The 14,280-nt window shown below is 39.8% G+C and overlaps 1 protein-coding gene across 2 annotated transcripts in view; it reads left to right on the top strand.

The window, feature by feature from the left end:
- Positions 1-14,280, top strand: part of LOC306879891 (1-phosphatidylinositol 4,5-bisphosphate phosphodiesterase beta-1-like) — a 58,512-nt gene that overhangs the window by 29,002 nt on the left and 15,230 nt on the right. For both annotated transcript variants that reach the window (XM_079433121.1, XM_079433122.1), the window contains exons 14-25: positions 685-778; positions 858-942; positions 1,066-1,190; positions 1,742-1,896; positions 2,736-2,900; positions 2,982-3,081; positions 3,165-3,269; positions 3,430-3,545; positions 5,152-5,278; positions 5,384-5,437; positions 9,836-10,031; positions 10,098-10,248. In XM_079433121.1, coding sequence (XP_079289247.1) covers positions 685-778; positions 858-942; positions 1,066-1,190; positions 1,742-1,896; positions 2,736-2,900; positions 2,982-3,081; positions 3,165-3,269; positions 3,430-3,545; positions 5,152-5,278; positions 5,384-5,437; positions 9,836-10,031; positions 10,098-10,248 — 1,473 coding nt within the window. The remainder of the gene's footprint in view (positions 1-684; positions 779-857; positions 943-1,065; positions 1,191-1,741; positions 1,897-2,735; positions 2,901-2,981; positions 3,082-3,164; positions 3,270-3,429; positions 3,546-5,151; positions 5,279-5,383; positions 5,438-9,835; positions 10,032-10,097; positions 10,249-14,280) is intronic.

Genomic DNA, 14,280 nt, shown 5'->3' with positions numbered 1-14,280 from the left:
GATTATCCAATTCAACCATACTAAGCAAAAATGACACATTTATGGGTTGAACTTTCTTCTCCTGCGTCATATTCTTCATGTGATTAGTTTGAGCGGTGCCCTCTACTGTACAGACCTGAATCTACATTTCCTTCAGTCTGAGCTGGATTCACTTCACTTTTGGTGTGAAAGGGCTTTACATTTGTACAAGAAGAACTTTTTATATTAAAAACAAACAAGCAAGCCCTGCCCAGATTTAAAAAGTAACTCAAAAGTAACGTAATGCATTACTTTCCATAAAAAGTAACTAACATAACATTAATTACTTTTTAGGGAGTAACGCAATACTGTAGTATGTACTTTTAAAAGTAACTTTCCCCAACACTGTGTGTAATAATACTCGTTTCACCGTTTGTTTCCATACGAGATACTGAATTCATGACTGGATATTACATGCACTGACATGATAAAACACTTTGAGGCCTCAGCATTATATCATAAGTGTTGTATTTAAACTGATAGTGTCTGTCGCTGCTGAATGAGCGTCACTGCAGTACATCAGACAGCCGGTGCCGATTTCATCACTGAGTGTGTCGAGATTTGTCATTGGTCAAGACTGAGATCATTTTCTGAATGGGATCTATGGTTACTCCTCTCAGAGTCTGAATGTGAGTCTGGAGTGACACGTGTCTCTGCTGTCTGTAGGGGACGGTAAATGAAGCCTTCGCCACAGAGGAGATGTCCAACTTAGTCAACTACATTCAGCCTGTTAAATTCAACTCCTTCGAGGCGTGCAAAAGTAAGTCAGTCTGTTCTTGAGATGTGTTTGACGCAGCTGCCCTGTAAGATCAGTAACTCTTCTTGTTCGTTTGCCACAGAAATCGATCGAAGTTTTGAAATGTCGTCGTTTGTGGAGACCAAAGCGCTGGAGCTGCTCAAAGAATCGCCGGTGGAGTTCGTCGAGTATCTTTTGTTTTTATTGCACTTTTCCAGGTGGAGAATTCTTTCAAATCAAACGAAAACAAAAGGTGTAAAATCATGAAGCTCTTTTGTCTTTTGTTAGAGATACTTAACTCCTTTATGCAGGTATAATAAACTGCAGCTGAGCAGAATTTATCCCAAAGGAACTCGAGTTGACTCCTCGAACTACATGCCTCAGGTCTTCTGGAACGCCGGATGTCAGCTGGTCGCTCTGAACTTCCAGACCATAGGTACCTTCAGCTCGCGTCTGCGCTCAATGCATCATCATCAGCGCATGCAGTGAGCCCTGTTGAAAAAAAACAGCATATGCTGGTTAGGGATGTTTGATGCATGGCTGCTGGTTTGAGCTGTTGCTTAGTTAGGACCAGCACATGACCAACTTAAACCAGCTCAAACCAGCTGCCATGCTTCAAACATCCCTAACCAGCATATGCTGTTTTTTTCAACAGTGGGACAGAGATCGTTCTCCATTATCACAGACCAGACAGTGAAGCAGAAGCAGCAGCTCGTCCAAAGACTTAAAGCTGAAGTCTAATATCTGAACTGTCATGTTCGTTTTTAACTTTGTGAAGTCTGTTGGATGAGCTCGGATAAGGCAAAGCCACATCAAACTATGAGTTTGTTTAAAACATGTAATATAAAGTTTCTTTCAGATGGGGTTAGCTCATATAAATGCACTTTTCTCTGTGCATCTCTGTCACAGCGCACAGTCCTGATTATTGACTGGTTTGGTCATGAATTAGCACTAATGTGCTTGATTTCGGTCTTGTGTGATTGGCAGATCTGCCCATGCAGCTGAATCTGGGCATATTTGAGTACAACGGGAAATGCGGCTACAGACTGAAGCCAGAGTTCATGCGACGGACGGACAAACAGTTTGACCCGTTCACTCAGAATACAGTAGACGGGATCGTAGCGCACACGCTGTCTGTGAAGGTGAGTCTGCAGCCGTCTCTTCTGCTCGTGTCTGAATTAAATCCATGGAAATGGATCATGATATCATATGCAGAGGTTTAATCAGTTGACGTTTGCAGCCCATTGTGTTTTGGGTCATTGCTAGAGAAAATGAAAGTTGACAGGTTTAATTGCAACATTAAACAATATACATCTCAAATAGCACTTTAAAGAAAAGGAGCTGTTTCGCATATGTTTTATGAGTATGAGTATGAAGTCTGTATTTTGGAGATCACACCAATAGAGGGCAGTTGCTGCTGTCACAAAAAAAGTTCTTAGTATTTTTGTCTTGTTTTCTAGTATAAATATCTAAACATTCTTGAATCAAGATGAATTTACTTGATAAGTTAAATGATTTAAGATATTAAGTCTTGTTTTCAAAAGAAAATTATCAAAATCTTGTTAGTTTTTGCTTAAAACAAACTAAAATAACTACAAATGGGGTAAGAAAAATAATTGTACTTCAAAGGCTAGACAGGATCATTTTTCTTGCCACATTTGCAGATATTTTAGTTTGTTTTAAGCAAAAACTAACAAGATTTTGATAATTTTCTTTTGAAAACAAGACTTAATATCTTAAATCATTTGACTTATCAAGTAAATTCATCTTGATTCAAGAATGTTTAGATATTTATGCTAGAAAACAAGACAAAAATAGTAAGAGAATAATTTTTTGCGGTGTTGCTAAAATCGTGCCGCGTGAACTCGGTGTGAATCCCAAACCTCCAGATGTTCGTTTCACAGATTCTGTCTAATCCAGCAGATGAGAGGGACTATCTGGAAGCTTCTGCAGTGTCGAATAAGATTTCTGTCTTTCTCAGATCATATCCGGTCAGTTCCTCTCCGATAAGAGAGTCGGTGTTTACGTGGAGGTGGAAATGTTCGGCCTGCCGGTGGACACCAAACGGAAAGCATTTAAGACCAAGACGTCTCAAGGCAATGCCGTCAATCCGGTGTGGGATGAAGATCCAGTGGTCTTCAAAAGAGTACGTCTGCAGCGACGAGCGCTGAACCATCAGGCAGATTCTCCATCAAACACTTTGATTCTGATGAGCCGTATGTTTCAGGTGATTCTTCCCACGCTGGCGTCATTAAGAATAGCCGTGTACGAAGACAACGGGAAATTTATCGGCCATCGCATCATCCCAGTATGTGCCATCCGACCTGGCAAGTATCCGCTTGATTCCTCTGGATGTGAAAGTGCACGAGGACAGATCGCGGTCATTAAAGTGCGCGTCTCTCTGCTGCAGGATATCATTACATCAGTCTGAGGAACGAGAAGAACCAGACGCTGACGCTTCCGTCCGTCTTCATCTACACTGAGGTCAAGGACTACGTCCCAGACACCTTTGCAGGTATCAGAGGGTCATATGAACTTGGCTGTCAGAGTCAGTGATAATTCACTGCTTCTTTATACTTCCACACTTCTGTAGTTTTTCCTCAGTTTTCGTTCTTAAAGACTCATTATGCAGACAGCACGTGTTCTGGCGTTTTAAAACTGCTGCTGTGTTTCAGATGTGATCGAGGCCCTGTCCAATCCCATCCTGTACGTCAGTCTGATGGAGCAGAGAGCCAATCAGCTGGCGGCTCTGACACAAGAGGAGGGAGCGCAGGAGACGGACAGAGAAGAGGTGAGTGAGTCCAGCTGTTATTGCACAGCAACTCAGACCCTAAACAAGCTTTCACAACATTGATCTGTTTGTTTGAGCAGCTCGCCTGGCTCTCTATGTGATGTTGGGCAGTGTAGGCCTGAAACAACATAAACTATTGAAAAACATTGCATAGAAATAGTTTTGTTGTTGAACAGCTGTTTGACGTCACATCCTGCAATAGCGTGTTTTCACCAGAGGGGCGGTGTATGATGATCTATTTAAGGAAACCAAACTATGCAACCAAGAGTGAGAGACTGTAATTTATTGAGATTTTAAGTTGAGAGAAATGTGGGGAGTTTATATTTAAAAATTGCTTTCAAAGATGAATGATCCTCTTGTGTTTATGATTTGCAGTACATCGCTAACAGCAGCTGTTAACTCAAGACATGCATTGACTAGTCCTCTGAGCATTAGGGTCTGTTAACTACCTCTGTTTGTCCTTTTGATGTTCAAGTCTTTGTGTTTGTGAAGTGGGGAACTAGTTTGTGTGTGTGTGTGTGAGAGAGAGATTTCTAAATCATTTTCTATGTTGTTTTAATGCTTTGGCAATACAAAATGTGTGTTTTTGTCATGTCAATAAAGCTTTCTGAATTGAGAGAGAGAGAGGGAGAATGTTGCGTGTTGCTCAGTTCTGGGGGGGTTGTTGTCAGGCGTGTCTGTGTCTCTATGGCGACAGGCGTGTTCTCAGAGTCTGCACGTGCTCAGATTATCTCTTAATTCATTTAGTGCCTCTAAACATGTGAAGGCTCCTCATAAAAACGCAGCCATTTCTGGTACTAAAGTTGTAACGGCAAAGCTTTTTTACTGCACAGAAAGTAGGACTGGCAATATGTTAAAACAATTCAAAACAACAAATAACCGAAATGAAAAGAACGGCATTCTGTAATTCAAAACGTTTCAACAGCTAAATGTTCTTTAAGTTTCACAGTAAATGCTTGGAAAAGGTTTATCTAAACAAGATTAAAAATTTTACATAACTAGAAAATGTTCTTATAGAAAATTCAATGAACTTTCCGGCCCTAGAAATCACAATTTAAGATTCAACATTTACAGATGTTCCAGGACTGTGAGAAAGCAGGTTCTTTGATAAAAACTGTCAGTTGAGAACGGATTGAAATAAGAAATATAACGTCCGTTTACATCCTGATTTCGGATCTGAGAGCATCTCTCTCTCTCTCTCTCTCTCTCTCTCTCTCGCTCACTCAAGCAGTCACGCTGAATCAACATGATCCGCTAGCAACCGTTTGTGCAGCGTTTGCAGGCCGGCATCTGCTTATAAACCTGCAGCGAGTCAAACGCTTGTGAGCTGACAGCCGCAAACTAGTCTTTGACCAGTTGACTAGTATTAGTTTAATCATGCTGAGGGTGGGCTACCAGCGGTATGTTTACACGCTCTGGCCAGCCATGCAGGTATGGGGTTTTTAGTCATTATGTCATAGTTTTATACGTGTGATGCAGAATTAACTGATTAAAGCTTCATTTAGAGACTTCATCTTGGTTTTCTGTGTGCTGTTCTTAGCAACAGTCCAGGATGCATGTATTCATCTGTAGATCTTTGATCTTTATATGCTTGTGTTTGGAGCAGGTCAATGGCGGTGGAGATCCTGTGTCAGAGGTCAAGACTGACCCAAAACCCGCCGCAGAGAACGGGCTGAACCATGACAGCATCTCACCCAAATCATCCGTGGTCAGTCACCAGACTTCATCCTCAGGTGCGTGAGGCACTTCCAGCGGCTGCGTTTTAATACTGCGTTCACGTGTAGAATCAGGACAGCATCATCTGTGTGTGTGTATGTGTGTGTGTGTGTGTGTTTCAGGGTCGGTCAAACCTGCTGTGAAGTCTGAGGATGTGGTCCAGAGTGTTTTAACAGGTACGTGTCTGAGGTTCACATCCGTCTCTGATTATCTGATCTCAGCTGCGTGTAAACACGTCATAAACAATGATTAGAACATCTCAAGTACATCAGAGGATCTGTTCATGTATGGATTCAAGCCAAGTCACATTTATTCCTATAGCGATTTATGCAATACAGATTGTTTCAAAGCAGCTTCACAGTAATAAACAGGAACGTAACAGTGTTCATTGCAAAATTCATCAGTTATGAAGCAAATTCAGTTTCAGCTGTAAAGCAGCTCTACAGAAGACAATAATAATAATAATACCTTTTATTTATAGGTGCCTTTCAAGACACTCAAGGACACCGTACAGTAAAATACAAAACATAAAACACAAGCATTATAACATTTAACACATTAAACAAGCACATCATTAAAAGCTATTCTAAACAAATACGTTTTTATCTGAACTTTAAAATGGGAAATTGAGTCCAGCTGGCGAATGTGCAAAGGTAAAGAGTTCCATAACTTCGGCGCTGCACAACTAAAAGCCCTAGCACCAAAGGAACTCATCTTGAACTTTGGAACAGACAATAAGTCTGCAGAAGATGATCTCAAAGAGCGCAAAGGAGTGTACAAATGAAGGAGATCTGAAAGATAATGAGGTGCCAAAGAAGAGCTTTGAATGTAAGAAGTAAAATTTTATAATGAACACGATAACGAACAGGAAGCCAATGCAGCTGAAAAAGAATTGGAGATATATGGTCAAAAGTACGTGAGTTAGTAACAATCCTAGCTGCTGAATTCTGGAATGGCAACTAAAAGAGAATTGCAATAATCAATCCGAGATGCAACCAATGCATGAATAAGCACTTCAGTACTATCTTGAGAAAGTGAAGAATGAAGTCTAGCAATGTTGCGTAAATAAAAAAATGCACAACGTGAAATATTACTAATATGAAAACCAAACAAAAGCAAACCATCGAATATAACCCCAAGGCTTTTCACCTGGGTAGAACAATTGACTGGGCAATTATCAATAAATAAGGTAAAGGATTGAGTTCTAGATAAAACAGATCTAGAACCCACAAGAAGGGCTTCTGTTTTGTTAGTATTTAACTAATCATCCAAATATTAACATCCTGCAAACATTTAGTGAGGTCAGGAGGAGGATAAGAAACATTAGGTCTTGTAGAAATATACACTTGTGTGTCGTCAGCGTAAAAATGAAAATTAATACCATAAGAGCGAAAAATACGACCAAGAGGTAGAATATAAATGATAAATAAAAGCGGACCCAAGACCCCTGTGGAACGTCATGAGTAACTGAAACAGAATCTGATTGTATATTCTTAATCTGCACAAAAGGTTTTCTGATGAGAACCAGAGAAGCGCATTATCAGCTATTCCTATGCGAGCTGTTTCTGTACTATGTTTGGGTCGAAAACCTGACTGAAAATGCTCATAAATGTCATTACTTTGCAGATGTGATTCTTTAAAAAAAAAAATTTAAATAAAAGGTAGATTAGAAATAGGCCTGTAATTATTTAAATCATTAGGATCAACACCAGTCTTTTTAAGAATTGGAGTGATAGAAGCTGTTTTTAAAGATGAAGGAACAGTAGCAGTTGATAATGAAGAACACACTACAGCTGTAATAATAGAGGAAACTGAATGGTTACAAGACTTAACTAGACTTAACTTTTCTTGCACCGCTCTTGTTTAACCTGTATATGCTCCCACTAAGTCAGATAATGAGGAAGAACCAAATTGCCTATCACAGCTATGCTGATGATACCCAGATTTACCTAGCCTTATCTCCAAATGACTACAGCCCCATTGACTCCCTCTGCCAATGCATTGATGAAATTAACAGTTGGATGTGCCAGAACTTTCTTCAGTTAAACAAGGAGAAAACTGAAATCATTGCATTTGGAAAGAAAGATGAAGTTCTCAAGGTGAATGCATACCTTGACTCTAGGGGTCAAACAACTAAAAATCAAGTCAGAAATCTTGGGGTGATTCTGGAGACAGACCTTAGTTTCAGTAGTCATGTCAAAGCAGTAACTAAATCAGCATACTATCATCTCAAAAATATTGCAAGAATTAGATGTTTTGTTTCCAATCAAGACTTGGAGAAACTTGTTCATGCCTTTATCACCAGCAGGGTGGATTACTGTAATGGTCTCCTCACCGGCCTTCCCAAGAAGACCATTAGACAGCTGCAGCTCATCCAGAACACTGCTGCCAGGATTCTGACTAGAACCAGAAAATATGAGCATATCACACCAGTCCTCAGGTCCTTACACTGGCTTCCAGTTACATTTAGGATTGATTTTAAAGTACTTTTACTCGTTTATAAGTCACTCAATGGCCTAGGACCTAAATATATTGCTGATATGCTCACTGAATATAAACCGAACAGACCGCTCAGATCATTAGGATCGAGTCAGTTAGAAATACAGTTGGAACCAGCTTCCAGAAGAGATCAGATGTGCTAAAACATTAGCCACATTTAAATCAAGACTCAAAACTCATCTGTTTAACTGTGCATTTGTTGAATGAGCACTGTGCTATATGTCCCAACTGACTGCAATACATTTTATGTATAATCATTTTCTTTAAATTTATTTTAAATCATTTTCTATATCATTTTAAAATTCCTTGTTTTTATTATTTTTATTTCCATGTTTTTATTGATTTTAATGTCTATTTCACTTTCTTTTATGTAAAGCACTTTGAATTACCACTGTGTATGAAATGTGCTATATAAATAAACTTGCCTTGCCTTGCCTTGCCTTAACTAAAACAATAGAGTCATTATTCAGAACAATTAGACTGGCATTAGATTGGTTCTCTTCATATCTCTCTGATAGATCAGTATAGGTGATGTATGGAAACTCATCCTCTCCTTTCGCACCACTCACGTATGGGGTACCTCAGGGGTCCCTTTTGGGTCCTGTTTTATTCTGTTTGTATATGCTCCCCTTGGGTTCTATCATGAGGAAATATAATGTTTTGTATCATTGCTATACGATACTCAAATTTACATTTCCCTTAGTTGTGAGAACTCTTACTTTGAACTTCTCAAATGTTTTAAAGATATACAGTGTTTCACCTAGGTTTACAGCTTTGGGGAGGGGGTGCTCCTAAATTGAAAAACGCAATTCAAATTTTTCTAATTATGTGTTTTATCTTAATTAGGGGACATAATTAATTTATCAGAATACAGAAAGTACACAAGGTTTTTAAATAATTTTGCTTCAGACTCTGTTTAACAGGCTAATTATGTAATTATTTATAGTCGTTGACGGTATCAAATTTTCACAATAGTCGTTGAAGCTTTTGTCACAGTGTATGGTCTTATCACAATAACCTATATAATTTAGTAAGTAAAAAAGTGTTGTCCTCCTAACAGGTTAAATAACTTTATTAAAGATCTTTTACTAAAAGGCTTTATTTTTAAAAAAATACAAGATTAGAGTGCAAAAGATTAACGTTCAAATGAAGGAAAGAACAATAAATCAAATTCAAATTCAATTCAAATTCAATAGGTAACACTTTACAATAAGGTCCCATTATTTAACATTAGTTATAGCAGGTTAATATTAACTAACAATATGCAATAGCTAATTGTTGCAGTAGTTAACGTTGATTAATAAAAATACAACTATTTATTGTTAGTTAATGTTACTAAGGGACACTTCATTTCTAGCGATTATCGTCAATTTGATTTCACAGATACTATTGAAACTAAACTGAGCTAGACAACGAATCTCTGAATTCAATAATGAAATGCCTTTAACTGAAAATTGAGTGTTTAATCTTATTATTATACATTACTGACACTCTATCCTCCAATCTGATACTGTTAAGTGCTTTGACACAATCTGTATTGTTAAAAGCGCTATATAAATAAAGCTGACTTGACTTAACTCCATTGAATAATATTAGCAAACACAACTTTAGATTTTATAATGTATTATTAAAAGTTGAAATTGACATGAACTAAGATTAATAAATGCAGTCATTGTTATTTCATGTTAACTAATACTAATGGAACCTGTTAAGTGTTACCGAACAATCATAACGAATCAGTCAATATATATTATAGGCCATGTTTTAGGTTAGATTAAAAGAAAAAAGTTAAAGTTTGAAAATAAACAGCTCATTAAGTCTTTAAGTATTAATTATGTGGTGCTATGGTGAAGACTAAAGTGAATAGAAATATCTGAATGACTGAAACATTGACACAGTTCAGAAAGTAGCGCAGCTGCTTTGTTTACAGGGTTACCGGGGTAACGGCTGCAGTTCTGCCTCTAGTGACGTCTCCTTCACTCGCTCCGCCTTTCTTTTCATCTGTGCTCAATTACATTAAATCATTGCCTTTTTAAAGTTCAATAATCACATGAGGCTGTGTGTGTGTGTGACAGAGGTGGACGCTCAGACTGTAGATGAACTGAAACAGATGAAGGGTTATTTGCGGGAGCAGAAGAGGCAGTATAAAGAACTAAAGGAGCTCATGAGGAAACACAACAAGAAAACAAACGAGCTGATTGACGAACACGCGTCCAGATGGAAGCAGCAGCACAGCGAGTTCCTCCGGCGCAGGTCTAGGCTGCAGAAGAGGTGAGTTTCTCTGAGACTGGCTCTGCCATCTCACTCCCCGGTGTCTGATGGGTTGTGTTCCCGCAGGAGTGTGTCGGATCAGGATCAGGATCTGCTGGAGCTGGAGAGATGTGAGAAACTGAGTGAACTGAAGGAGCAGCAGCAGCGGCAGCTTCTCGTGCTCAGACAGGAGCAGTTCTACAGCGAGAAATACCTCAAACGAGAGCACGTCAAACTGGTAACTGCTACTGAGTACTCCCATAACCACTGGCAAATAAAGCGATTACCATGTGAACATCAACCTGTACAAATCACAACTAATTATATGAAAACAAACATGGCTGCTTTTCCAACATTTTGTCACTAAATTATAGTGTTGTATTGCTAGAGACTGGTCTTGAAGGTCTCAGGACTAAGAGGACTCAGACCAGTCAAGACCACAGCTGCAGGGATATCACTAAATGACTGCTCCATTGTCTGATTTATTTGTTAACATCATTACTGGGAATGATAGTAAAACTTCCCGCTTCAAATGCAATCAATAACTTCCTTCTAATTTGATATCTTTTGAAACTGTTGTCAGGTCAGAATTTAATGAGAAATTTTGTCAAAACAAATGTCACTAAGATTAATACAAATGCCCCAAAAATTCAAGATATGATTGCAAAAAACTGTTTCAGAGATCCAATATCACAAGAGCAAGAAAGCTATTTTCACGAACATGAGTGTGACCGCAAACATGATATTGATTTTATACAAACATTCAACAAACAAAAAGTTCATATTACGTGAATTACATTTCAGATTCCTATTTCAGCTTTGAATGAATCGGTTGAATAAGTGATCTGCTACCACCTAGCCTACCGCAATTTTAGTTTGCATATTTAAAACTATCTTTATAATCATTAATAAAACGGTTAGTTCCATTCCTCGATTCTGATTGGTCAGCAGCTGTGTTTTATTCACGATACAGCACGGCTATGACCGCTTCACCCAACCGTTCTGTGTATCACTGAGCAACACCCTTAGCAACATAAACAATCAATAGCATCAAAACTGTTTAATGTATTATGTATTTTGGCAGAATTAACTGTTTGCTATTTATTTAATGAAGTATGATTGACCCCTGCTGGCATTATGTTGCATCTTTCATCTTTAATTTGGAGAGCCTGCCCTTCCCCGTCTAATAAACGCTTCTCATGTGGAGATGTGTTGATGTGTGTCTGTGTGAAACGCTACAGTTTCCGAAGTGAGGAGGGAATCTTATTGAATTTATTAGTTTTCTGTTTCAGGTATGATTCTGTATGTCCATCAGTTTATGCTGGAATGCCACTTGCAAACTCTCGCTGTGCCACAAATCGGTCTGTTTTAAAACTAAAAGACAAAAAACAAACGTTTTCTCATGCTGAGAGATAAGCAGATGTATGTGTTTGAGAAAATATCGTATATGGTGTTAAAAAAATAAATGACACAGCGGATGATAAGAGCTCCTATTCTCTGTGTTTATTTAAGCTCCATTAGATGAGAGGCATTTTCGGAACATTCTCTTGCTGTTTACTGTTGCTGTCAGGAACTATTTTTTAGCGGAAGGACAGCATTTAACGAACTTTCTTCAAAAAAGTAACATTTCAATACATAAATTCTGGGTTTTAATATTTTTTTATTGTGTGGTAATCTGCTTTGCGTCGTGCCCAGGTGTGTCTCACTCGTACTGGAAAGTGAAGCTGCGGGCTCTTTGATCGCCCCCTGGTGGCTGGCTGCAGTACAGGTGATAAACCCCGCCCTCTCCATGTAAACGAAAGGGACTTGAGTCATAACAAAAAATTAATTACACTTTCAATACAATTTTCCAAAATATGATTTTGGTAATTTAAGATAGCTGTTATCACGCTGATATATGTTCAATTGTTCGTTTTTGTGGTAAGTTTGATTTTAGCTAGTAATTTGATGCTATAAAAATGGGGCGTGTCGTTATGGTTGATTGGGTCTGCGGGAGTTTGATTCCACAGCTCCACCTCACGACTCTGCTGCGCAGACTCAGGCTCCAAACGAATCTCTGCTGCGCAGACTCGGGCTCCAAACGAATCTCTACTGGTAGACTCGGGCTCCAAACGAATCTCTGCTGCGCAGACTCGGGCTCCAAACGAATCTCTACTGGCAGACTCGGGCTCCAAACGAATCTCTGCTGCGCAGACTCGGGCTCCAAACGAATCTCTACTGGCAGACTCGGGCTCCAAACGAATCTCTGCTGCGCAGACTCGGGCTCCAAACGAATCTCTGCTGCGCAGACTCGGGCTCCAAACGAATCTCTGCTGCGCAGACTCGGGCTCCAAACGAATCTCTGCTGCGCAGACTCGGGCTCCAAACGAATCTCTACTGGCAGACTCGGGCTCCAAACGAATCTCTGCTGCGCAGACTCGGGCTCCAAACGAATCTCTGCTGCGCAGACTCGGGCTCCAAACGAATCTCTACTGGCAGACTCGGGCTCCAAACGAATCTCTGCTGCGCAGACTCGGGCTCCAAACGAATCTCTGCTGCGCAGACTCGGGCTCCAAACGAATCTCTGCTGCGCAGACTCGGGCTCCAAACGAATCTCTGCTGCGCAGACTCGGGCTCCAAACGAATCTCTACTGGCAGACTCGGGCTCCAAACGAATCTCTGCTACGCAGACTCGGGCTCCAAACGAATCTCTGCTACGCAGACTCGGGCTCCAAACGAATCTCTGCTGCGCAGACTCGGGCTCCAAACGAATCTCTGCTGCGCAGACTCGGGCTCCAAACGAATCTCTGCTGCGCAGACTCGGGCTCCAAACGAATCTCTGCTGCGCAGACTCGGGCTCCAAACGAATCTCTGCTGCGCAGACTCGGGCTCCAAACGAATCTCTACTGGCAGACTCGGGCTCCAAACGAATCTCTGCTACGCAGACTCAGGCTCCAAACGAATCTCTGCTGCGCAGACTCGGGCTCCAAACGAATCTCTACTGGCAGACTCGGGCTCCAAACGAATCTCTGCTACGCAGACTCGGGCTCCAAACGAATCTCTGCTACGCAGACTCGGGCTCCAAACGAATCTCTACTGGCAGACTCGGGCTCCAAACGAATCTCTGCTACGCAGACTCGGGCTCCAAACGAATCTCTGCTACGCAGACTCGGGCTCCAAACGAATCTCTGCTACGCAGACACATCGTCCATCTTTTTTTACAGTCTATGGTCGTGCCTAACAACGCCCTTCAGCCGTGATTTATTCACGATACAGCACGGCCTCTCGTACCTTATTGCTTGCATATATAATCTTTTTCAATTATATTTCTATATTCAAAAATGTATTATTTAGAACATTAATGCCAACAATATTTATGCAGTTGTACCAATTCAGATGAAACTTCTGTACCACTTCTGCAACGCAAAGATGAAGATTGTAGTGATTTCATTGGATTTGTAACCGCTCTGTAGAGGGATGGGCAGTGGTTATGATACATGTATTTCAAAATAGGATTTTGTCATTTATATTTGATAGGGTTGATGAAAATGGCTTCATATTTTGTATCAAAATACTTTAGTGTTTTGTATTTTTGTAGTTTTAAAATACTGTAAAATACTTTGTAAGAAATCTAAGACATCTTTGTAAGACATCATAAAAACACGGCCTCTGATTGGTTCCTGCTCAGTAGTTTGTTCAGACTCGTTACTACAATATTACTGTGTTTGTGTCCTCTATACTTCTGTGGCTCTCAATAGATTCAGTGTTTGGAGTTGGGTTAATACTCCTTGACAAGTTCTGTTGCTACTTGAATACAGGTGCCATCAGTTGTTCTTATGAAGGACTTGTTTGTCATTGAGTCAGTGTTGCTGATGCAAAGTAGGCCCTTCGTTACCAAACACCAAGAAACTGAATTAGGATACAATTATGAGTCATTCGCAAACTGTTAAACATTAAACTGTTGGTTGCTTAAAAACTAACCTTCATCTGGGAGATCACAGGGCTATGTGAATATTGGCTGCATATAAAGCTGTTTACGCAATCAGCGGAGTCAGTGCAATGGTGAAGGATAGATCAAACAGGCCAATAGATGGAAGGGTTGCCAAGAAATTTCATGCTCCCTTGTAAAAGTATTTTTTAGTATTTTTAAATACAAAAATACTGTAGTTTATTTTGATACACTTAAAATTAAGGTATTTTTATTATTATTTTATTTTAAAATACATTTTGATGTATCTTTGATGGTTTGTGTGTGTGGACCAAATGGGCCCACAAGGATAAAAAAAACTTA

Source organism: Barbus barbus (assembly GCF_936440315.1).
Source record: "Barbus barbus genome assembly, chromosome: 14".
Classification (NCBI taxonomy): domain Eukaryota; kingdom Metazoa; phylum Chordata; class Actinopteri; order Cypriniformes; family Cyprinidae; genus Barbus; species Barbus barbus.
The sequence above is the reverse complement of the archived record's forward strand: the minus strand, read 5'-3'. Positions and strand labels throughout refer to the sequence as shown.